This window comes from Aethina tumida, chromosome 2 (assembly GCF_024364675.1).
Source record: "Aethina tumida isolate Nest 87 chromosome 2, icAetTumi1.1, whole genome shotgun sequence".
NCBI classification, from domain to species: domain Eukaryota; kingdom Metazoa; phylum Arthropoda; class Insecta; order Coleoptera; family Nitidulidae; genus Aethina; species Aethina tumida.
In genome coordinates this window covers 38,562,193-38,589,896 of record NC_065436.1, presented here as the reverse complement: position 1 = coordinate 38,589,896, position 27,704 = coordinate 38,562,193, and the positions used below count along the sequence as shown (strand labels likewise).

The following is a 27,704-nucleotide window of genomic DNA, read 5'->3' as shown; positions in this document are numbered from 1 at the left end:
ATTTTAAATGTCTGATAGCATTTTCTGAGAAACACTTTTCAGCTTCAAATTATTCATTCTGCAAAAAAAAAATAATTTAGATCCTAAACAGATATTTTTATGTTCAATTTTATTTCCTGAAACACTTAAACCAATTTTTACTTTATTAGCTTTTCCCTAAGCACACCCTTTACATTACATTGAAAAACAAAAAAAAATATTCCTAGTTCATAAAAATAGTGATTGATAGAATATTCGACTTATCAAATTTAATTTCGAATAGCCCAATTTCAATGAGAATATATCTAATATTAATTTAAAAAAAAAAAATAATGGGAAATGTAGACACAGACAAGACGGATGATAATATTTATCCCATTATTACGTAGCAACTGGGTTCTGGGAAGAAGCCAAAATTGTTACGTAGATAGTGGCGTGGTCCCAAATATCGATCCAGTGGAGTAATGCAGAGCAAATTCCAGGAAAAACAAGGGAACTCAACGCAAAAATGTCAAAGGACTACGGTCTCGATCGTACACCCACATGCTTCAATGAAAACTCCTCAGTTGCCAAGTCAATTGTAATTTCTTGTAGAAAGACTTTATGACAATGTTATTCGAAATAGTGGTCTTATTTCTTAAATCTTACAACTCAAGTAATTTAAATACTTTTTTTCTGTCCAATCATCTTATATAATTGTTGTGTATCCTCATTAAATGACATAATAAATAAGTTATTTCACACTAATAAATTAAAATGTGGGATTTGGCAACTGTGGATGATGAAATAAACTTCCCCATTCCACTGACCTACCCTACCTTCAGCTACCGGCTTAATTTTCATTTACTAATTAGATATAAATAAATGGTGAATGATGGTAATATGAAAATTTCGTCTTTTTTGGTTCAAGATGTGGATCTACATCCGTAATAACATTAACATCTCCAGTAATTCCATTGTAGATTAACAATTTACTATCAGAAACTCATCTGAATTTTTGAAGGTAAACCAATAAAAAATATATTTTTAACGTAACTCTTGAATTATGAATCCTCCAATCAGTGCTACATTCAAGGAGGAAACTAAATAGGACCGAACATTTCGCTGGATGGAGAAGAAATTTCCATTCAGGCTCCAACAGCTTTTACGTTACAGTCAAAAGTATGTTTTTCAAAATTTTACACCTGAGAAATCAAAATATAACATTGTTACAACCAATATTTGATTAAATATTAAATTATTGTAATTATTTGAGCAATAAAGAAGATAATTGAAATTATGAAAATATTTTTAAAAAAGTACTAAGAATAAATATGGCAACGTCGTTGATCCATATACACACCTGACGCATGCGCACTCATAAGTTGGACAAAAAAATGTAATAGCAATAAAAAATCGAAATTTGAACAATATTATAATATTTTGCTACTGCTGTATGTTAATAAATTAATCAAAAATAGACGGAATTTTATTAAAAATATTTATAATATATTTTTATATAGATGACTCTCTGTATATATCTCACTCAAAATAATAAAAATACTTTATTTATTCGATATTTTACAGCAGTTGATTATTTTCTGTTTGATAAATTTATTATAAACATGTCAGATTGAATGGAGAATAAAAATGAATAAATAAAGTTGAAAAAAGAACAATAGTGAGATAGAACGTTGAGCACAATCATGTAAGGGTTAGTGCCATACCCATCTTTAAAGATGGCTCTTAGCCTAAGTTAGAATAATTATTGTTCGTTTCCCTCTGTTAGTTATTTGTTAAGTATTCAATGTATTCAGGAGGAAAAGCGTTTGACCCGTCTGAATTTAGAGAGAGACATCATGCATGACAGAGACAGTAGAAGCCCCATAGTGGGAGACTGCCTTGCACGTGATGTCTCTTTCAAACATTTTTTGTACTGTATGTGGATCCTGTGGCAATATAATTGAATGTACATGATTATTTTGATTTTGATTTAACCACGCATAAAATCCTCAAATATAATAAATAAGAGACTATATATAAATAAGAGACTATATATATATATATATATATATATATATATATATATATATATAGTACGAAAAATGCTCTTCGTGTCTGGATGTTGTAAGAGATGGATGCACGACAAAGAGAGTAAAGTTTTGCCCGGTAGTAAGAATCCCTACTCTCAGAGACAATGCGCCGTGCTGGTGCGCGCCGGCGCACAATGTAAATTAATCTTTGCGAATGCATTTAGTAACTCTCCGTATGCGTAGGGATGTAGTTCGAGTTCTTCGGATGCTCCATTTAAATTCCGTAACTTTGTATAATTTTCAATCTGTAAAATGAAATATTTTTTGAGGGTATATCAAAAACAAAAATAAGTATTCTAAAAATAAACAACTTTTTTCAAAATAAAAATGTATCCCAAAAATTAAATAAAATATACTAAAAACAACGTCTGCGGTGACGAACCGCATGCTAAACGCAGCAATACCAAATGATCCCCTCCAGTCAGTTCGGCCCGCCCACATAATTGCATGTATATCTTTCCTTTTTGTTTACAAAGGGGTATTGATGTTCCGTCTCAATATGCGAGTAGACACGTTCACGACATTTTTGATACGGTATATATATATATACTTATATTTTGATTTATTTAATAACCAACGAAACAAAACAAAAGGAAAGTATCCAGAGTTCCTTGTAATTAATATGTCGCACCTTATAAAAACAAACTATGTATATAATATATATATTTATTATTGTATTGTATTTAATATATTTCATCGCACATATGCAGGCATTACCATAAACAATGTATGTACAGACACAATATCACTCTTACTCACAAGTCAACCAAAAATATTTGCAAAATTATTTATATAAAATAACTTCACGTGCTATTTCAAACAAGTTGGATAGTCATACTAAACATACAAATATGTTTTTCATAGAACAAACAAAAATATTCATGGATTTGTACAGACTGAATTAAAATTTTAACATTTAAAATCTATTTAAACTCATTTTCAATTTGGCAAACGTCGAATTGCAAATATCTTGGGTCCAACTATTAATTAAAGGACGATATTTGCCTCGTCTTATTAATAATAGCTTAAAGTATGATACAAAATATTACATTCGGTGGAAAGAAGCTCTACATTTAAAAAGTTAAGCTTTGTTAAAAAAGAGTTCTGATTATTTATTTTATTTTTTCGTTATACTGATATTTTTTTATTTTTTAGTATACAACAGTCTTTACTTTGTGATAATTCATAGCCTCATGTTGGATATACGTATATTATGCGTTATTATTTCTAATTTAAGGTCCAAATACGAAATTAAATTCGTTGAAAATTTTAGTTTGCAGTACTTAACAGCTTCTACAATTTATAAGTGATTATTTTAGGTCTAATACACTTAATTTTTAATCACACAACTCTCAACAGTTCTATATAGCAATTTGTAAAGAAAATAATTTAAGACTATAGAAGCTTCAGCTTTTTTTTGATACTGCAATTTACACTCTGGATACTGGCAATAAAATCACATCATTAAATAACAAGAGCAAAATAATCACATGAGGCTATTTCCTAAAATACAATTAAAAAATAATACATTGTACACATGCAGAAAGTTCAACTTTCAAGAATCCTTTCATATGATCATATAGCTTAGTTATAAAATGTATACACATTTTATAAGAGCCTTGCTAAATATATACATTTATACATTAAATAACATAATCTGCACATTTAACTTCATAGAATTTTAACACATAGTACAACGAGAAATATAATTCTAGTGTATTTTAGATAAAAAGTCGTACAAGTACTAGTTCTTCACTTTTAATTATACAATATAACATTTAATCAACACCACATTGATATCACAACAATGACTTATGTGTTAAGAATATGTACAGATTCTTAATATTTGAGTCTAAATAATTTATAATTCGTTTTTCTTTAGTGTTTACTCATTTATGTAGTGTAAATTCTAAAAAAATGAAAAACTAGTATGTTTCGTAGGTTTGGAAGGAATTTCCTCCTCTTAGAACAAACTAATTGCTACCAATTCAAGTACATACGTACGTACATAAAAATGGTCCATTTTATAAAAAACGTTATCACAACTTAATTTACTTCGATTGGAACCTCTTTGTTCTAAAAGTAGGAAGTCTAGGTACTATTAAAAATTCAAAATAATCAACTTATAAATATATTATAGTTTAATTGATTGGCATAGAGTATTTTTGTATTAACATTTTTGTCATAACCCTAAGTTATGTAGCTGCCATATTGTAATAATATAATAACATATTTTGATTGGGTTTCTGAATTAAGTCTAGGTTGTATAAATCTTTTACAAATTTACTATAAATGCAGTTAATCCTGAATTTAATTTTTTTCAATTTGTGATTCAATTCTAATACGAAAAGAGTATGATCCATCTGAATCCTGAAAAAGATAACATGAACAATGGAGACAGCAAATCTGCGACTATGGGACAGACTTCTAATGTCTATGTCATACATGATGTCTCTCCTTAAATTCAAAAGGGCCAGACGCCTTTCCTACTGTATAATCACATTACATAATCAAATGCAATGCAGAATGGAATGGAGTAGTAACCTTCTTAATACAATCCAATGTGAATGAATACGTCTAATTATCACTAAATTTTAATAACAACCCTTTCCAAACAACTTTCGTATTAAATTCAGATTTATACAGACCTATTTTTATTTACCAGTTTAATGTAAAACAAGTAAATAAACCAATAAACGTATTTACTTACCAAACTCTAAATATAGCAGCTTTCTTAGGTTACTTATTAATTTTAAAATTTACTTTTGATGGCCAAACAGACATTGATACTATAGCAAACAATGAAAAATAAATTGACAATTCTATAATGTTTGCTTTACCATCAAAACGACAAGTATTCCTGTTAAAATCACAAATTCATCTTAAGACTATGAAGAAATCATTTTTAACCGTAAATACCACATATAAATCATCAACGGCGGTTCAGATCTACACCGTCATTCACATAGAATCAACTTATGAAATGAACTTACCTGATCATAAAAAAAATAGACATAATTTTGTTGAAATTTTCATCAATTATAATTCTATGTGAACCCTTGAGAGTCGAGGGGAAAAGATCTAAACGCGTTGTTGAAGAATTGACCCTCAGGTATTTCATTTCAAACCAAATTAAAAAAAGATCCAATTTTTTTATAACAATTTTAATTGGGCAACATCTTCATCAGAAAGCTTAATCAGTACAGTTCAAAAAACCATATAAATAAAGCAGGGGTGAAAATGGACTTTAGACATGGTGCTTGGATTATATAACGTAACAACACAAGGTGACGAGATACAATAATATTTAATATCTTAATTGCAAAAAATTATAACTAAGCTCTAAATAAAACCCCATCACCTGCTTTATTCTCAAACTTAACGAACTATATTGAAAAATCAAAAAAATACATACAAATATTAGACTAGAAACAAAATGATAACTTCCATAATTTTAAAATTATACAATAATTTAAGCGTGCAAATTTTTATCATAGGAGTAAAAAATAAACAATGTCTAAAATCCAGTCTGTTTAAAATTACTTCATGGAAACTTAATAAAGGACTCTTAAATTAATTTAATATAAAAGTAAAAACCCCAGATAAAATCGTTTTTAGCAACGTTATGTAACGTTACAATTTTATTGTTACTATAAAAGTAGTTGAGCATTACAAATAAAAAAAAATGTAACACCCCTGCAAGCAAAACAAATAGATATATAATAGGAATTATAATAATAGAAACTTGCACACAAAAATAAACATAGCAAAATTGTAACTAATATTTAGGTAAATATACATAAATGTGCTAAAAAAAAACACACCCCATATATCACAAACATACTAGACAAATACACTGTGAATTTACAATGAAGAAAGTATAACATTGAAGTATTTTATTTGTAAAATTTTAGATTTTTAGAAACTATTACAAGTCAAAGAAATTGAGATTTTTTTTCCAATTTAAATGGATACAATAACGTTTTACTTTTTACTCCAATTCCATAAATAAATAAATAATTTTTTAAAAATAAACTTTCTGCCAGCATTCAAAGTTCACTCACTCAAACAGAAGTGAAAAGTAATTTTTGATCCATTTTCAGCTTTAAGTAGAATTTATAATTGTATAAACTCAAAAATCAATAAAATCAGTCATGACTAAACGTCCTGCACTAATGTCATATTATTTGTCATGTTTGGGGCATGCATTCGTTGATGTAACACACAACTGGTCGTCCAAAATTTCATAAATAAAATTACTCGTACTACTGCAACTTTTTAACAATATATTATAGCAGAAATAAGTCCTTCCATTAAAAATTCACCATGTATACATATTAGAGACGAAGCTTATTTGAAGCAATATTTCGTTATTTTTACACCTTTTTATTTTATTTTTATATTTTTATGACCACTTACGATGATCAATACTTAACAACTATTGTTCATTTACGTTCAAAAGTAACAATACATAGTCTAATATGCTCGGCCAAGTGAAGTGAAAAGTAAGAAAATCAATTTCGGTCACAATTTAAAAATAAAATCTTATTTGGACACGGTCAAATTACAACCAAAACAAATTTTCTTCCATTCTTTTGGTCCGTCCTTTTTTAAAAGAAAAATGGGGTGCATGTGCCAAAGCACTTTATAGGGATTGATCAAATTAACAATCTTAAATATAATCAGCTAACAGTCTTAAATTAACTTATATACTGATAACTGAAAAATTAACACAATCCAAACTGTTGCTCTGACACTATAGGTTCGTTATGTACATACACAGCCTATAAGTAACAATACAATTTACGCCAGTGATCAAGTCACATTGAAATTAAACAAAACTATACAGAGTAAATTTAACAAAGGATGAACAACGAAAGTAATATTTATTAATTTGAGCTTTGCTGATTTCAATGCGAGTTACAACAGCGTTTTATTCACATGTATCATTAGAAATCAGGGTACAAGACACTGTATACTGTATTTTTTTCAATTCCACAACATGATTATTTTTATACAGTCAGTTTAGTAAGAAAATTTGGGTCTTGCCCACGAAAAATTTTGATTTGTTCTTGCTTTAGTTTTAGTGATCACTCTCCCCCAATTATGCACTATATGTTCAAGTCTTTTTGGGATATTTGTGTGGGAGTATGTAGTCACAGACACATACCACCACGTTTTCGATATAAATACTTAGAAATCAACAATAAACAAAATGGATTAAAAAAATACATATAACACATAATCTATTATGAAAATAAAAGTAGCAAATAATAAAACTACATACCATTGATAGTACGTATATAACTCTAAAAATATCAATAATTAATTAATTTTGCATATACTGTTATATTGATTACTCGCACTTAATACTAGAAAAATATGTGTTAGATAAAGCAGAATAACTGATATAATATACTTTCCATAATATGAATTATCTACTACCACTGTTGATTATTTTACAATCGTTTAAAATAGTTCCTCGACCGTGACTGAGCAACAGCGGAATGCGTAGCTAAGTTAAAACCCAACAACAATATACACTAGACCTACACTCCCCCTATACAGCTTATACATAAAATGGTAATTATTTGTCAAAAATAATTTTTAACATCAGCCTGTACAATTATGGAGAATAAACGGCGGCTCAAACAAGATGATTATCCGTTGTCGAGGATCGAATCGTCACACACACATTCATTTTTTTTCATATGCTGCTGACTCGATAATTTTTTTTTCATTGTACAGCACTAACATTGACTTAAACATATTTTTTTTTGTAAACAGTGCATATTTCTCGGGATAGGAACATTCGACTCGCACAAACGTCAAGTGAGGGAACAACACAAAAGAGTACGTCCGGTCGGTCGGTTGGTTGGACAAGTTTTGAGATGTCGCTACGATTGACGGTGGCAAATCAAAACGACGCCACCGTTCGATGTTTCAACTCGGAACACTATACCAGTTGTCATTGCGTGCTACTTGGGGGAGCGCGGTGCGACGAAGTCGCGCAACTGGGAGGTGCGCACTTCGGCACGCCTGCGCGACTGCTGCGCCCTCTCGTGGCCGGCCCTCGAACTGGCGTTGCTGTTGTTGCGGCTCACGCCGTGCCTCTGGGACTGCTGCTGCTGCTGTTGCTGCTGCTGCTGCTGCTGCTGCTGTTGGTTACTCGCATTCGTATTCGTGTCCCCTCCTCTCGTTTGCTGACCGTTATCTGGAAACACCCCGTTAAAATTGTTTCCAAATTTTTATTAATTGATGCAGGATGAACGTTTTTTATTCATTTATGTACCTGAATAACTGCAACTGAATATTTGTATATTTTTATATATGTAAATAAAAAATGTTCATTCTTGTAACATATTTTAAGAAAATAGGAAATTTTTTTGTATTTTTTCTGTCATTTCATACCAAAACGATTTTAGCCTATTGTAAAACTAAAATAATCCATTTAAACTTGGTTTATCTACCAATAAAAATGGCTTTTAATAAAATTTTAATGTCCATCCATCTTTCAAGTCTAAGCTATTAAATTAAAATAACAATACATTTATATAGTGTAAAAATGTAAATATTTATATACTGCTTCGAAATTTTTGAAGCTTTTAAATAATCTCAACACCCACCACCTTTTATTTATGCAATGACAAAAACAATACTTTTTGTTAAGTAGAAGCAATTACCGGTAATTTATTTTTTGAAGTATTAGCAGAAAACATGCAGCATAACAGTACTAGTTTTATAGTATATAATAAATTACCTGTAATTTCACAACACAGCGTGAAATACAAGTGTGGAAATGCACTCACAAAAGAAAGCCTAAACCTACGGCATAAGTAAAACAGTGAAAACAAAAAACAAACCAAACACATACAGGTGTCAAAATCAATTAATTATGAACAAATATAAGTTTAAACAACTAGTAATTAATTGATTTTAAAATTAATAAAATAATTACGATCAATAAAGATGCTGTTTGTGACAATAATCATACATTTTATTTCAGTACAACATGATATATTTTAAGTTTAACATTTGATGATGTTCCTCTATAGACTGTTTCCCTCAGTTATTCAGTAAAATAGCTCAAAACCTCCAATAAAATACTTAAAACTTCATTTCAAATGATCAGAAATTGTGGTAATTTCCTTACAAACTTTATTTAATACAATAACATCAAGTAAATTGTTAAGACACCTGCTGTAAAACACATGCTTACATAAATAGCAAACATCGTTTTAATGAAATTTTAGACAAATATTAAAGCGCAATAAAATGCTATTGATAAACTTATTATTTTTATACATTTAAGGACAATAAAACCCTTACAAATTAAAAGAATGACCAATATATGTTTTAAACATTCCTTAAGGAAAAACAGAACATTTTATAGAATATTAGAATATATAAGTCATTATTATACAGTAGAAAAAGCGTTTGACCCGTCTGAATCTAGAGACAGACATCATGCTCAACAGAGAGGACTCTGTAGTGAGTGACTCAGTGTATTATCTCAAGATTCAGATGGTTCAAACTCTTTTGGTACTGTATATAAGCAACAATTCAACAAATGCTTTCATCTCTTAGGTAGTAAAATTGTAGTTATCATCCTTAAATGTCACATTGGTGAATCTGATTAAAATATGATATTTTATTAGTGCTTACCCCTGTTTTCCCTTTCACCTTGAACCCGTGCCGAGCCAGTATTTGAGCCGGTAGTCGACGTTCCTTTAACGGATGTAGCTACTGCAATGTCTTGTGATCCTCCCCGATCACCTTTCATTTGCTTCTCCTTTTGAGCATGTGCCGCATCCCGGTGGTGCTGTGCTACTTGCGCATAACTCATTCGGGGTGGGTTGCTGGAGTAGTCCTATAAATAAATTTTAATTTATATATAATCCAGAAAACGTTGAGTGGCTTGAGGATGACATTACCACCATGGGGGACGGGGCATGTGAATAGGACAAAACGGAAACAACCGAATGTTCCCGAAGTTACACTCTTTTTCTAAAATTGATATTTTTGACCAATCGCAGCGCAGAATGTTTCAACATATACTACACTGAGGTTCACACCTTCTGGTTCTAAATTAAATTTAGTATGGCGTTCAGTTTGTATCCATCTATCAAAACATAACCACTTCTAATAATTCCACTGTTGAAGATTTTGTTAGTATGTTAAATGTTAAATTTGGTAGTCTTTCCCCTATCTCTGAATCGAGTGCTTCTATTTCTAATCAGAAAATTATAATTCACACAAATGTTTTGTTGCAAAATTTGAATTCCCTTCTACTAAGTAATCACTCAATACCAGTGATTCAGTTAACCACTATTACAATCATTCAGTTAATTTATCTTATGATCTTCCTTTACAAAGTAGTTTATATTTTTCTCATAATAACAATGGGTTAAAATTTTGTTATATTTTTAAGCTAACATCTTTTGAATAATTTAAACACTACAAGTCAATTTATCGTCCACTGATGTTAACCATTTTTAGTAGAAGGTTGGTACTTCTTGGGTATTCTGTGATTACCACCTTAAACATGAGTATACTCTTCAAAAGTCTTGGGTGCAAGAGAGTGCGATTATACGATAGGCAACAAATTCAGTGAATTTACTTATTTTTAAAAGTAAAATCTCTTGTGAGCTACATTAATCAATCCGACTGTTTATAGATTTCAAATAGAGCCATGTAATTATTAATTATAAAATTTAACGACAAAAGTAACTAATATTCAGTTTTGTGGACCTTAAATCAGTTGAAAATTGGTAAATTTTATCTCAATCTAAGAAATATTCATATTAATATTTAATATAAATTTTATAGTCGATATCTTATAAAAAATTGTGGTATATACTATATATTAATAATATTAGTAATATTAAAAAAAAAAAACACTAAAAAATCACTTGCTGTTGGAAAATATTTAATATTAGGTACAAACAAATGATGATAATTCTTTTTTATGTTTTATTACCTATCAAAATAGCTGTCAAACTAAATAAATTCATTTTAAATCCTCTGAAGATTACAATATCTGGTTATCAATGAATAGTTAGTATACAATGGAAAACCTTTAATTTTACTGTCTCTAATTAATACTGACTGATCTGTCATATATAATTTCTTGAGATTAGACCCAAATCTTCATGTAATCGATAACTGTTATTTATTGTAGTAAACCACTCAGGAAAGAAAATGATTAATAATGACACCCATCTATTGTATATATCCATGGCATATCTTTAAATGTTGTTTTCAATATTTCATATGTTGTTTTCATTAGTTGTTTTCAATATTTAAGTACAAACTCATTTTCCTTTAATAAATATTATTTGATAATTTCACACATACATAAAACTTACTAGTAATTATAATCAATTTTAGATTTTTAACAGATATTTATTAGAATTGTTTGTTTCAAATACAGAATATTTTAAGGTTAAGCTTTAATAGTTGACCTAATGACACTGCGTAGATCAAACATACGAATTAAAATCATAGAACATCCAGAGTAGGTATAGTGATTTATCGTAGATTTTATGCTTACCGAAAGTAGCCGATCAGTTCCGACCTTTCAAGCACTTTAAATAATCATGAAATTATGATTAAGTGTTTTGAATTCCAACTCATTTAACTTGCTCAAAAATTGATAATAACGGAGATACGAATCGTCAAATTTAAAATTTCAGTTTTGATTAATTTTTCAAAAGTTTGGAATCAATATTGCGTTTGCATTGCTCATTATGTTTCATATATAATAATATAAATGAATACCTTACTATTCGATAAATACCTTTAATAATATTTAATCCCAATTAATTTTAATAATAACCATAATTTCTAACCTTTATAGTATGTTTCATTGAAATATTTAGGGTTTCTTCTACTCAAATTATTGTGTTTCACTTTCAACCACCAATTAAGATTAGATTCATTTAAACATGTATGTAATTTCTATTTATCTTGATTAATCATTAAACATTAATTAGTGTTAATTTACATAATTAATCAATAGTCTGACAAATGTTAATTAAGAATTACATCCCTCTGTTGAGTTACATTTTTGGGTCTTAAAGTGGTAATGTCATTCTTACTACTGTTAGTACTTACCATGGGAGGTGGAGAAGGAGGTTGGGGCTGTCTAGAGTCCTGTCTATGCAAAGAAGGAACGTGAGAGTGATGAGCCTTTTGTTGGGCATTACTTCCAACTACTTGTGCACTAGCAGTAGATCGTGAAATCGCCACGGTCTCCGTCTGGACCACCGTGGTGGTCATTGTGGCTGCATTTGTTGTCGTCGGACACGATAGAGAGGCCACCGAATCTAGGTCGCCGTTAAGCAACGCATCATCCGTCTTCGTCGATTTGTCTGCCATTGTGCATTTAACCGCCAGCGCCGCTGGAAGTGGTCTGTAACAAATTCAGCAAAATTAACAATTAAATTATATATTGAAAATCTAAAATATATTACTTTTCAGGTGAACTGGGAGGCGTTAATGTGACCGTGCTGAGTTGAATGTCCCCGCCGTCGTTCGAAACGGGAACTTCTTTTACTTCCAACGCGGTGGCTCCTATCGAAGGTTGCCGCGCCAAAGCAACCTGCTGAAAGCTACACTGCGTGGTACCGCCAGTAGTGGTGGACGCAATGTTTGTATTATTAGCACAGTTCTGCGGAGAGATCGCCCTTGGACTGTCGGTCTCTCCGGCGCTACTCGATTCCTTGCTGCCTACTCCACTATTAACACTACCGCCGCCTTGTCCTTTCGATTTGGCAGTGCCTTTGACCACATCGGCCAGTCTATTCTCTCCCCAGTGACCGTGAGGTGTGGACAAGACAGTTTGATGAATTAGTCCGTCGCTAGAGGCGTGCGACTGTCCCGATTCAGAACCGCTTCCGCCTGTCTGAGACTGTTTTACAGATGATTGTGCACCAACATCCAAACCTAAACATAAAAATAGAATTAGTAACAAATAATTAAGAGAAATGTGAGCAACCTTTACCAGGCAATGGTGGAAACGCCTCCCCTACGAGGTCAAACTGAGCGAGCTTCGACTCCTTAGATTGAGCCTGCGTTGACGCCAGTGTCTGCTGGGCGGTGCCTCCGTTGGCTGCCTCCTCTCTCGAACCACCACTTCCAGTTCCGATGTCTTTTTTCCGTCGATGGCGTGGCGCCATCACAATGTCCTTGGTGCCAATGGCACTGGAACCACCGGCTATGTTCGTTGCACCAGTTGCTGGCACAAGCGGTATGGGTTGGGCAGTTGGCATATACCTGTACATGTCCATCAGCGACTCTGGGGTTATTACTGGCATGCCTCCTGGAACATACACTTAGAATGCACGAGGTCATCAGTCGGTCAACAACAACGAGCTACTGATTAAAATGAAAAGGACTTTACGAAATGTTTTTAAGGGTCTGTTTCACCAGTGATTTTTTATCGTTAATATAAATTCCATATCACGTGTTATTATTTAGTTATAATATTTATAATAATTTACTTTTTTATTTTATATTTTATATCACATAAATATTTATATCAAATAAATATGAACGAGTTGGCGTGTGCCAACAATGACTTCAGGCTTCAATCACATTTAATCATCAAATGGTTTATCTAAATGTTGTTTGTTGGGTAAATGGACCTTACCTTGTTACCAGTGTTATTTTTCTTTAATTTATGATATCATACTTTTCGTAAATTTGTAATTTATTTCTTTCAAGTATAAACTCATAATATCCCTTCAAGTAAGTAACTGCTTCGAGAAATCCGATAAATTTCAGTAATTAAATTGAATGAGGTATTATAAAATTACAGTGAATCAACGCAACAATGTAAGAAACAAAACCATAAACTGGAATGTAAGTCTCTTGTGGTGTGGAATAATTTGTGGTGTTCAAGTTAATTAAATTTAGAATTTACAAGGTAAGCTCATCAATTTGTAATAGCTCCCATCATTGATACAACAAAGTGATTTGATAAAAAAACTTAACATAACTTGATGTGTTTTACCTATTTAAATGTCAGTTTTTATTAAAACTATTCCACATAGGGTTCTACCTGGCCCTTGCCCTGTGGATAAACCGAAGTTGCTCTACTTATTTACTCCCTGTTTCTAAAAATCTACTCGCTTCAGTGATGTAGAATTGTATGAAAGTTTAAGCATTAAATTTGAGTGTGTGAGCCCTGCACAAGATTTAAGAAACCTTGAAGATTCTGAAGATTTGTAATAGCTCATAACAATGATACAACAAAGTGATTTTTTGATCAAAGAAACTTCCATAGCTTGATCTGTTTTATTTCCTATTTAAATGTCAGTTATTATTTCATCAATAACAAAGTTATTCTATCATTGTGTCAAAATTTTTGGAAAAAAATTAACTCCTCGAAAAATATTAGGTTTAGCTGTAGGACATGGTATGCTCATTTTATTTGTAATTACTTGTGGAATTTAAAAATTCAAAAATATACGGGGTGTTCCATTGTTAATAATAAAGTTTTGTTTAAAATAAATTGAAAAGTAATTCAAGTCAAGTTATAATTGTTAAAAAAAATTTTTAAAAATAATATAGATATATAGGCTTGTGTAACAAAAAAAAAAAGATTTTATTATTAAAAATTTTCTAATGTATCAAATTACCATTCACAATTAATTTAAAGATTCCTATTATTTACAAGTAGCATATATTTTAGAAGAATTTATTACTTACATTAAGAATGTTCAGAATTAACTGATAAAAAAGGCCCTTAAGAACGTGCAAATACAATTTCTAATTACTTACCCACAGGAATGTGTCCTGCATGAGCGTCGTGCGTGTCACTGGGAACCGTGTGCACTAAAGCACTTCCGGATCGACTACTCTCACTTCCAGCCGCACCTTTGCCACCGGAACTTTTGGAATTTGACTGTGGGGATACAGATGGAGGCACCTGATTTAATATTGGTCTTGATTGTGAACTGCTCTGTCCACTGTTGCCACCACTGCAATTAATCGTTTACATTCAATACAGGCATTTATTAAGTAGGAAATTACTTACTGCACTGAGACTGCTCCGCTGCCGCTCTGTTGTGTGTTTTGTAGTTGCTCACTGGACACGCCCACCCTGCTAGTCTTGCGGGGTCTCGAGTTGTTCGGTCTGTATGATTGCTTGTAGGTTTGGGGGGCTAGACCGTTCACGGAAAATACACCGCTTATGTCCAGGAAGGCGCCTGTTGCCGTTGTTGGCCATGGGTAGAACTGATGTGTACCATAAGGGGGCTGAAAAAAATAAAAATTATTAAATAAAAATGTATTTTGTTTTTAATTTGCTAATTTAAAAGCAGTTATCTGTTAATTTTTAATTGCATAATGAGTGTTTTTGTTTTTGATTATGATAATTAAGTAAACACTTGTAAATTTGTTGTTTAATTAATTGTTCAAACATATTTAATAGGAATGTAATGGCAATTAATCTATGGTGATTCAAAATTCATTTTCTGAAAATTTACCCTCTTGTAGACATTATATTTTATTTTCCATTTAAAAATAAAGTAAATAGGTTTAGTTTCAATAAGGTTTAGAGATAAAATTTATTTAATTAATATTATATATGATAACCTTTTAATTTATTACTATTTCTGTATGACTGCTTCTTTTAATGAAAAATCAAAAGTATTATTATAAGATAAAAGAAAAGACGATTTTTTTGAAAACTATCACCCTGCATCTCTATATTTAAGACGTTTAGGAAACATATTCATATGAAGTGTGTTTTAAATGAACTCAATAGTCTCCTCCATTTTACCTTACTTTTGAAACAGACTATATAGGGTGAGTTAGACAAACGATGGTACGAAGAACCTTTTGTGAGCTTCAAGAAAACTGTTAAAAATAAAATTGAAATTGGTAATTTGGAGATAAGTTACAAAATTTGTTTAATTAATTTATATATGATAATTACCTTTTAATTTATTACCATACTAATTACTATAAAATATTAATAGAAGTCTGTACAATAAAATATACATATTCTCCATCAGAAAATGTCCTTTTATGCATAAAAGCTGTACACAAAATTCTGTATTGTATTGCTTATTTTAATGAAATATCAAAAGTATTATTATAAGATAAAATAAAAGATGATTTTTTGAAAACTACCACCCTGCATCTCTATATTTAAGACGTTTAGGACATACATTCATATGAAGTGGTTCTTAAATGAACTCGAGAGTCTCTTCCAGTTTACCTTATTTTTAAAAAAACAAACTATACAGTAGGAAAAGCATCTGTATTTAGACAGAGTCAGCAAGCATGGCACTGTCTCTATTGTACATAATGTCTCTTTCAGGATTCTTTTCGTACTGTATAGGGTGGGATAAACAAACGGTGGTACGAAAAACCTTTCGTGACCTTCAAGAAAACTGTTAAAAATAACATTGAAATTGGTAATTGGTAATTCTGTAACTCTTACCTCTATAAGAGATAACCTTAATAACTATAATATACCAATATATAAAACATAAATTTATTTTAAAATAGAGATAATTGAATAAATATGAGACAGACTTTTTTTAAATTCAGGAGAGGATTCTTTATGACGTACCCCCGTTAATTTGCGTCACTTTGGAACACACTACAAGCTAGAACACAGCAATACTTACATATACCGGTACATGATTGAACGTGACCTGCTGACCGGGCGTGCCGTTCGTATAGATGAACCTCTGTTGTCCGGGGGGGAACGCACCGGGATCGTAAACGGCAGTCGGGGGTGGCGTGGCCCGGAAGCCGTTCTTAACAACGGGCGGCATCGGCAGCCTATTCATCGGCTTAGCCTTAATGCGGGCCATAATCGGCCTGCCCTGGAACTCGCGCACTTCCTCGCGCAAATAGCGGTAGGCACGTTGCGCATCCTCGTCCGACTCGAACGTCACGTACCACGAGCTGTTGTGCGCAAACTCGCACGAAATGAAGCGGGGGCAGTTCTCGCCAGCGAATAGGTTCTTTAAGAAAAAACAATTTTCATCATTTTAAAATAATTCATTATTAATTGACGGTTTTTTACCTTGACGTCTTCCAGGGGAGTATTGTCGGGTACTTCGCGTATTATAACTATGCAGCGTTTGTGATTGGGCCGGACCTTTACGCCGTCCTCGTCCACCTGTACGTTGGGTGATTCACGCAACACCTCCGTTATGAGTTTAATGTCTTTGGTGAGCTTTTTCACTTGATTAAAATTTGCGACGGTCCAAATGGGCACATACTGATCATTGTCCATTTGCGACAATAAATATGTGTCATTTGCTAAATTCTCTCTGGAAAAAACAGTCAAAATTTATTGTTCAATTATTTAATAAATTTAATTTCAACACACAACATATATCAATAATGGCCCAATTTAGAAAAAATTATGATATTTAATGACCAATTTAATTTCATAATTACCCACGCTAAATTATAATAAGATAGAAATGTAAGTAAGCAAAGTTTTGGTCAATAAAAATAGTTTTCATTTGTTAATATTCAATTCAGATTACATAAAAAACTCAGGGGCACATATATTGATTACGTATATACATAAGCAATTTGATTTGATAAATAGGAAAGTGTTTGCTCATTGATAATTCTATTATCGATATCAAGCCATTAATTCTCGTTATTTATTTCTCCATGTACCGGATATACTTAGGTGCATCCATGCACCAGATATCTCATAGTTTGATGGAAATTTTTAGAAATATTTAATGATGTGGTACAGATGGAAAATTTTTAAAATATATAATCAATGACATATAATTCTTATAGTTCAACGAGTTCAGATATTTTTTGATTATGGGTGATCCGTTCAAGAATTGGAACAAATATTAATAATTCATACATAATTTTGGATATAACACTGTGTATACAGATTAAAGCAATACATTTCTGTTGGGGTAACAATTTTTCTTACCAATTCCAAGTACTAAGTGACGTTTAATTAACTATTGTTCAGTAGTCATGCCATTGTCCCATTACATCGTAAAATTTATAGTACAACGTTCATGATATCTTTAATGTTTCTCTATGAAATAAGAAATGTTTCGTTTATAAAACTAATACAAGTATAGTCATTTTGGGTACTAATAAAATATTATTAACCCCAGTTAATTACAAATATTTCTATCGACTCGGTATAATAGAAGGATTAATAATCTGTGGGCACAAAAATTAATCAATGAGATCTCTGATATTGAAGATATTAGAGTCACAATTCAATTTAAATACATAGATATTTAGATACTGGCAACTATCCTAATGTAATTAATTATTAATCTATGATAAATACAATTTATAATATATATTTTTTATTTTACCCAAAGAATAAAACAATATAATAAAATAATTATAAAAATAATTATACTTAGAACAATTATTACTGTGCCATTTTAATGAATCAAACAATTCTAAAGTTGCCTAAAACTACTAGTAAGGTTGAATATTAAAATTTCTATCAATTCGATAAAGTAAAAGGGACACAAAAATCAAATCACAAATCAATTTGTTCACTGATATTGGAGATATTATAGCAACAATTCAATTTAAATATATAGATATTTAGATATTGGCAACTATCTTAATGTAATTAACTATAATAAAATTTGACACACCTATTAAACAAATCCCAATACTAATCTTGATTTATCTGAATATTTAATGTATGTAAACTCTCATAATAAAATAAAATTAAATGTTTTTATAGTTTTACATATTGACAAAAATGATTTAATGAACACCATATGGTTTAAAAAGTGTTTTAAACTGTTATATATAAGAAAAATGAAGAGATTTAGCTACATTTACTGAAAAAAAATTAATTTAAATTAGTTTTCCAAAAGGTATTACGTTAATGATATGAAAAGTAAATATGTAAGTGATACAAATCAGAAAATCCACAACACAATGACGTATTTTTAAATAAATGGGGGAATTACCTTGTCCACATATAAATTATTTTATTCCTCACATTAAACATATTGTTAAGATAATTTATTAAGTTTAATAGATGATATTTGCTCTTCAATTTAAATATATAATATAAGTATATATAAGTATGTTTAGAACAATTATTATTGTGCCATTTTAATGAACTAAACAATTCTAAAGTTGTCTGAAGCTAGCAAGCTTAAAAGAAAATATCCAAATAAAGTAAAATACTATTCATTTTAAATAAATTGAGCTTTTGAAATATAACTGAAAGGCAAAAAGCTTCAATAAAGTTGTGATTAAACTATCATAAATTAGTTGCAAAAGTTTCAAATAGTCATTTAATCCATCATTAACTCACCTAGAGAAGTAATATTCCAGTTGCTGTGACAGCATCTGTTTCAACTGGGGCAAGGAAAAGGCTGAAGAGGCATTATCTTGGGGAGCTGAGGGAGGAACAGGGCTTAGTCCCTCAGCTCCCTCTGCTACACCATTGAGGGCCACATACTCGGAGGATCCCATGGAGGCACCTGTCTCAGGGGTGGTGGTGTACACCGCCCCTGAAGGCAGTTTGCCAACATCCCCATTCATGTACACGTAGCCTAAAACATAACAAAAAACCAGTTATTATCACTATTTTAATACATATTTAGTTTTACATGGAATGTTCGGTGGGCTTAAAAAGACTTAACCTAAAATTTGTGAATTACAAAACTGATTGCGCAACGTAAATTACAATATTTTTGAGGCACGTGATTAATAATGAACGTTAACCGTTCAATAATCAATTTGTTTTGTAATAATAAGAGGTGAATAATTAAAACTTAAGATAATTACTTCGAAGATACATGTGTCAGGTTGCCAAGGAGACTTTGAAATAAATAAACAGTTTGTTGTGTATTCTGCACATCACCACTGACAACACTTAAGATGTGCATCACAGAGGGTTATAAATATTATAATTATAAATATGGTATTTAAATATAAACAAGTAATTTGCCAAATCATTGTCAGAATGTCAAAATGTTAATGGTATTGAAATTTAGATAAGGACAAGCAGTAAAACATTGTTTTACAGGAGAAAAAAGCAAAATACTGGGCATATACATACCATGCATGGTATTAAATATGGTGATTGTTGAAGTAAAGTGGAACCTAACCTTATTTTAAAAAAGTGATGGGTGTAATATTTGCCTCAAGGTCATTTACTCAATTTTAAACATTCAGATACTCTTTTTTTTAACAGATTAATTTTAACACAAAACATGCAAAGTACACCTTAGGAAAACAAGTATAAATGTTACGGGAACTATCACAAACTAGCTGAACAAATGGTCAACAGTTTTCTCAACAGTCAGTTGACATTTTAGGAGTATTGTTTGACAGCAAAAACTTATGTTACGTGATTTTTATTCCGCCCGACGGAAAGTCCCCTCGGATCAATCAATTTTCGGAACGAACAAATAAATTGAATGCACGATAAATTTACAAAACGAAGTAGAAAGGCGAAAAGGAACGGCGAACGCATCGAACTAAAATTGTCCATGACAGATCACTGGAATCACGAAAGTAACTGCATAACACCACATTGTTTAAACGATTCTTTTATCAGCCCGCAAACCATGTGCCCCACGTTCGGTATCCGTAAAACCAGTCCTCACGGGTGGCACAAGTTAACCGATTAAAACAGCCGCAGATGTTTGGCGAACGCGTATATTACTCGAAACACATTGAGCACTGACTTCGAAAAGTGACGTAGAACGCGGTTTAATCTACACAATTGGGGTGAATGTTTGCTTACCGCTTGGATTACTGTGCAAAATTCAACACAATTTCACACACGGAACTGGCAAAATGGCCGTCGCAGGGGCACATGCCACAGAAAACTAGTAATCTGGAAGAAAAAGATCGCACGACCGAGACATGTGGCGCCATCTCTTACCAACTAGATGCACGGCGCGTTTTGGGCGGAAGATTTAAGCGTGGTTTTACTTTTAATCGTCTTTCGTGGGCGTTTTATTTTAAAGGTGGATTTTCGAAAAAGTAAGGAAAACATCGACTTACCGTCCAGGATGAATGGGTGATTTACGGGCGGGTGGGTGTGTGACTGGAACGATTCCCAGCCAATTAGAGCCTCCGAATCTACATTGGACGAGTGTTTTTCTCCTGTCTCCTGGCTGTTGGTGCTTGAAGCATTTTCGGACACTGGATTCACCTTAAACGACACAAAGACACGGCACTAACATTAATATTTCGAGCACGTAACATCCACTCTTTCATTTGGCATACTTTGCAGACTTAAAAATTATGCGAGCGAATGTTATAACATATTTCTATCGGACCAATCGGTACAACAAGGGAAAGTACACGCTGAACTTCCTGATTCAGTGGTCTATTTGTCTTCTAGGAATGTAGTTGAGTCTTGAGGTGCATTTTTGTCTGTAGCATTTCACTTCTAATCAATTTACTTGCGACGCCTCGACGTTTTATTAATCACAGAAACTGGTTATTATAAAATTAAGTCGCGGACTACGTGAATTTCGACTGTCTGCATTCGATGAACAGGTAATAGTGCGCTTTGGGGCATGCACATAAAATTGCCAACAATATAAAAATTACATAATTACGTGCATAATTAAAAGGAAGGAAATTTGAATTTTGGACCTTTGCCGATTGTTAAATTATAATTTGGGTAAATAGTTGAAGAAAGTTGGTTGGAACGAGATGAAAACATATTGTACGAGTTTTGAGACCGAATGACCGAATTTCGAGTGAAAATTCATAAGAGAATAATCATCGGGGCAATTAGAAACATCTGCAGAGCGCATTTTATGATCATTATCCACGTGTTGCACCTCAGTATTTTCATGTTCGAAATCAAAACACACGTATCGATCCAACATGGAGTGGCGTGGCGGAGTGCGTAGGACTAATTCGAATGAAAAACATGACCGTAACGTCCACGACAGCGGTGCAAATTGCGGAGAGACGTGCGGTGACACGTAGATGGAAAATGCGATGATTCGTGTCGAGTGACGGGGAACATGAAGTGCACAAAGACACCTGCTGGCGTCCCATATGGAGTGCTTACCTTCTGAATGATGTAGCAGCGCGGATTGAACGCCGTGCAGATGTAGGTGCCGTTCGCATCGAGACACGCTGTGAGAGGGTCAGAGCCAGGCACGGCTTTGCCGAAGCCTCTCCGAAGGGGCATCTGTACTCGAGGAGCACCAGCTGCCGAGGCCGATAGTCAACATGCCGACCTGTTGAGTCCGGACTCGGCCAGCTGATTGCCAAACGGCGCCGACGCTGCGTCGACGCTTGGGACGCCGCACACCGACGGCGGACTCTTCGCCGATTCTGACCCACTGCGAACCACTCTAGATTAGACCAAACAATTGTACATTTTGAGGCAATTCATTTTTGAAAATTGCTTCTTGAACTAACAAGTCGTTAAGTGAGTCTTGAGATATTTCAGTCTTTCCTTGTTATGAGTATTTTAATTTTTATAATTATCTCAAGTATTTACTTATTTCTTTTAACAAACGGTGCTTTCTACAGGCGGAGGAAGTCCCTAGCTCTAAAAAATATATCTCCCTAAAATTTTAAGATAATTATATATTTTCAAAAAATATATAATTTGTGATATATTAAATTATCTCTAATCTAAAATTTAATAACCTATTTGACAAACCTTTTATTAATATACCTTAGCAATTAATTTATTTAGTTTTAAAGAACTTATTAAAAACACATAATTAATTGTAAAACATTTCAACGGATTCAAATAAGTTAGTCGAAATAAAGATTTATTCAAAAATAATGGTTTAATTTTTGAGCAAAATAACTTGCTAAAATGAGATGAAATTCAAAACACTTAAACAAAATGTGACCATTATTTAAAGCGACAATGATGCACATATAAACGATATTAATTTACAATGGAGTAGAATGGCCCGACACGCAGCGTTACTTTCCATGGGGGACGTACCGAATGCAAGAAATGTCGGATGATCGAAAGGTCGGATCCGATCGGCTACCTTCGGTATAAACGAAATCTACGATAAGCAAACCGGGTTTCTCGGGTCTAAGACGATTTTGGAGTGCTCGTCTTCGTTCATCATGTTCGGTTTCCGAATCGAAACGCGACTGCCGTGGATACGCATGCTGTTTTTAGTATTAGTTTTTTCCAATTTTATATTTACCTGCAAAGCGTTTTAAATAAGATTTGTGGTCGGCATTAATTGACGACCTTGCATTATTAGAATAAAATTTTGGAGCCGGAGTGAATATACTACATTTTTGTTTCAATATAATTATGAAATTAATAATATAACTACAATTATAAAATAAACAATGATAATAATGTAATAAACAATCAATATTTATTTATGGTTAATTTAATTGTAAAAATATATTATATAATTATTAAAATAATCTTATACAATAAAATAATTCTGAGAGAAATACTATGATTTTGATTTCAAACACAAATGTGTTAATTAACTATCCGTTTTGTTAATATTAATATTGTTCACCGTACAAATTGTTCATTAAATTCTAAATTATTTAATACAAATGCATATTTAATATAACTATTAAAAATAATTATATAGTAGGAACATTATTGCAGATATCATATTATTCGGTTTTAGGACTATAAAAAAGACGCCGCGTGAGCCAGACCGTCTGATTCACGCGGCGTCTAACGGCGGCGATTCATCCCTTGCTTCTGATTGGTCGACTTCGACGTTATGCTCAATCATGCGTATCGAAAACTTTCCCAACAGAATTGAAAATTTTCCCATACAATATTTGAATATTTCTTTGATAATATCTAATTAAAATTTCATAATTAAATAAATTTAGAAAATATTAATTAATTGTATAAATTTATAAGGGGAAATAATTTTTATAAAAAATAAAAATCGAACAAGTGTATAAAAAGATACATTAATATTATATCAACAAAAAAATATATTTATAAATTTTATAATAAAAAACAACACAATTAAAAGATATATAAATCTATTCCAGTGGATGTTGTTTCTTTATACAATTTAAAATGCTTATAAAACACATTGAGATTTTTATATTTATTTCTCCATATAAATAAATAAATAAACAAATAATATTTATTAATAAATAGAAAATAAGTTAAAAAAGAATGAAAATACATATTTAAATAAATACATTACGATTGTCCAAATAGTAAAATAAATTAAGATTGTGTTTAAAAAAAATAACGAAAATAATAAAAATTTAAGTACAGCTCTCGAATAATCTATAAAGTTAAATATCTAGCAATATATTAAAAATGATCTTACCAAAGAAATAAAAATATAATGTCTTAAAAATAAAATAATTTGTAATAAATTACAATTATTTTCTTTGTTTATTATTATTTAATTTGTATTGAAATGCGTTTATTGTTCATAAATTATCAATTATAAAATTATCTTAACTTTAAAAATGTAGTATATTAATTATAATGTTTATAATACCATATAAACAATTATTTATTATAAAACAATAGGTGATATTTGTTTAAAATTCAAATGTTGTATAGGAAAAATTTCAATTCGGTTGGAAACGTTCTCGATACGCATGACTTAACAAACACTCGGCGTCGACCAATCAGACGCCAGAGATGAGTAGCCGACAGTAGCCGACATTTGCCGACATTAGCCGCTATATAAGACGCTCTCGTGAGTCACACCCGTCAGTCTGTTATCGACCTCTGCATCGACCGGATGGGGGAGCTGGGGTGGTGGTCCTCGCTACCATACCCTCCTAGTTAATTCAGTAGAGCAGTTGCATGGATAGTATATAAGAATAAATGCATGCTTTAAGTGACAATATTTAAGAATACATTAACTCGATTAAGTGGAGCATGAATCAATTAAAAATAAATGCATGGATATAACTTTGCATGAATAGTTTATAAGAATCAATGCATGTTTTAAATAATAATATTTCAGAATAAATCAACTCTACTTGGATTAAGTGGAATACCACTCGAATAGAAATAAATGCATGGATAAAACTTTGCATGAATAGTTTATAAGAATCAATGCATGATTTAAATGACAATATTTCAGATTCCACTCTACTTGGATTAAGTGGAGTATCAATCGAATAGAAATAAATGCATGGATAAAACTTTGCATGAATAGTTTATAAGAATCAATGCATGATTTAAATGACAATATTTCAGATTCAACTCTACTTGGATTAAGTGGAGTATCAATCGAATACAAATAAATGCATGGATAAAACTTTGCATGAATAGTTTATAGGAATCCATGCATGATTTAAATGACAATATTTCAGATTCAACTCTACTTGGATTAAGTGGAGTATCAATCGGATACAAATAAATGCATGGATAAAACTTTGCATGAATAGTTTATAAGAATCAATGCATGATTTAAATGACAATATTTCAGATTCAACTCTACTTGGATTAAGTGGAGTATTAATCGAATACAAATAAATGCATGGATAAAACTTTGCATGAATAGTTTATAGGAATCAATGCATGATTTAAATGACAATGGATCAGAATAAATCAACTCTACTTGGATTAAGTGGAGTTTCTATCAATTAGAAATAAGTGCATGGATAAAACTTTGCATGAATAGTTTATAGGAATCAATGCATGATTTAAATGACAATGGATCAGAATAAATCAACTCTACTTGGATTAAGTGGAGTTTCTATCAATTAGAAATAAGTGCATGGATAAAACTTTGCATGAATAGTTTATAAGAATCAATGCATGATTTAAATGACAATACTACAGAATAAATCAACTCTACTTGGATTAAGTGGAGTTTCTATCAATTAGAAATAAGTGCATGGATAAAACTTTGCATGAATAGTTTATAAGAATCAATGCATGATTTAAATGACAATACTACAGAATAAATCAACTCTACTTGGATTAAGTGGAGTTTCTATCAATTAGAAATAAGTGCATGGATAAAACTTTGCATGAATAGTTTATAGGAATCAATGCATGATTTAAATGACAATGTATCAGAATAAATCAACTCTACTTGGATTAAGTGGAGTTTCTATCAATTAGAAATAAGTGCATGGATAAAACTTTGCATGAATAGTTTATAAGAATCAATGCATGATTTAAATGACAATATTTCAGATTCAACTCTACTTGGATTAAGTGGAGTATCAATCGAATAGAAATAAATGCATGGATAAAACTTTGCATGAATAGTTTATAAGAATCAATGCATGATATAAATGACAATATTTCAGATTCAACTCTTCTTGGATTAAGTGGAGTATCAATCGAATACAAATAAATGCATGGATAAAACTTTGCATGAATAGTTTATAGGAATCAATGCATGATTTAAATGACAATGGATCAGAATAAATCAACTCTACTTGGATTAAGTGGAGTTTCTATCAATTAGAAATAAGTGCATGGATAAAACTTTGCATGAATAGTTTATAAGAATCAATGCATGATTTAAATGACAATACTACAGAATAAATCAACTCTACTTGGATTAAGTGGAGTTTCTATCAATTAGAAATAAGTGCATGGATAAAACTTTGCATGAATAGTTTATAGGAATCAATGCATGATTTAATTGACAATGTATCAGAATAAATCAACTCTACTTGGATTAAGTGGAGTTTCTATCAATTAGAAATAAGTGCATGGATAAAACTTTGCATGAATAGTTTATAAGAATCAATGCATGATTTAAATGACAATATTTCAGATTCAACTCTACTTGGATTAAGTGGAGTATCAATCGAATAGAAATAAATGCATGGATAAAACTTTGCATGAATAGTTTATAAGAATCAATGCATGATTTAAATGACAATATTTCAGATTCAACTCTACTTGGATTAAGTGGAGTATATCAATCGAATACAAATAAATGCATGGATAAAACTTTGCATGAATAGTTTATAGGAATCAATGCATGATTTAAATGACAATATTTCAGATTCAACTCTACTTGGATTAAGTGGAGTATCAATCGGATACAAATAAATGCATGGATAAAACTTTGCATGAATAGTTTATAAGAATCAATGCATGATTTAAATGACAATATTTCAGATTCAACTCTACTTGGATTAAGTGGAGTATTAATCGAATACAAATAAATGCATGGATAAAACTTTGCATGAATAGTTTATAGGAATCAATGCATGATTTAAATGACAATATTTCAGATTCAACTCTACTTGGATTAAGTGGAGTATCAATCGGATACAAATAAATGCATGGATAAAACTTTGCATGAATAGTTTATAAGAATCAATGCATGATTTAAATGACAATATTTCAGATTCAACTCTACTTGGATTAAGTGGAGTATTAATCGAATACAAATAAATGCATGGATAAAACTTTGCATGAATAGTTTATAGGAATCAATGCATGATTTAAATGACAATGGATCAGAATAAATCAACTCTACTTGGATTAAGTGGAGTTTCTATCAATTAGAAATAAGTGCATGGATAAAACTTTGCATGAATAGTTTATAGGAATCAATGCATGATTTAAATGACAATGGATCAGAATAAATCAACTCTACTTGGATTAAGTGGAGTTTCTATCAATTAGAAATAAGTGCATGGATAAAACTTTGCATGAATAGTTTATAAGAATCAATGCATGATTTAAATGACAATACTACAGAATAAATCAAC

The 27,704-nt window shown here is 31.3% G+C and overlaps 1 protein-coding gene across 5 annotated transcripts; it reads right to left on the bottom strand.

Moving 5' to 3' along the window:
• Positions 1-2,703: 2,703 nt before the first annotated feature.
• LOC109605478 (AF4/FMR2 family member lilli) lies at positions 2,704-20,979 on the bottom strand. 5 transcript variants are annotated; one of them, XM_049963128.1, is made up of 12 exons: positions 20,110-20,705; positions 19,360-19,600; positions 17,101-17,350; positions 16,697-17,038; positions 15,094-15,314; positions 14,838-15,037; positions 13,057-13,386; positions 12,527-12,998; positions 12,168-12,465; positions 9,717-9,921; positions 8,812-8,876; positions 8,125-8,265 (listed from the first exon to the last, which is right to left on the bottom strand). In XM_049963128.1, the coding sequence occupies exons 1-11, from the start codon at positions 20,114-20,116 to the stop codon at positions 8,857-8,859; spliced, it is 2,586 nt and encodes an 861-aa protein (XP_049819085.1). In that variant the 5' UTR covers positions 20,117-20,705; the 3' UTR covers positions 8,125-8,265; positions 8,812-8,856. The 5 variants fall into 5 exon arrangements, with proteins under 5 accessions (XP_019877613.2, XP_049819084.1, XP_019877612.2 ...); XM_020022054.2 differs by lacking the exons at positions 8,812-8,876; positions 20,110-20,705 and adding an exon at positions 20,800-20,979 and having other exon boundaries at positions 2,704-8,265; XM_049963127.1 differs by lacking the exon at positions 8,812-8,876 and having other exon boundaries at positions 2,704-8,265; positions 13,057-13,374; positions 20,110-20,706.
• Between the last annotated feature and the right edge of the window lie 6,725 nt (positions 20,980-27,704).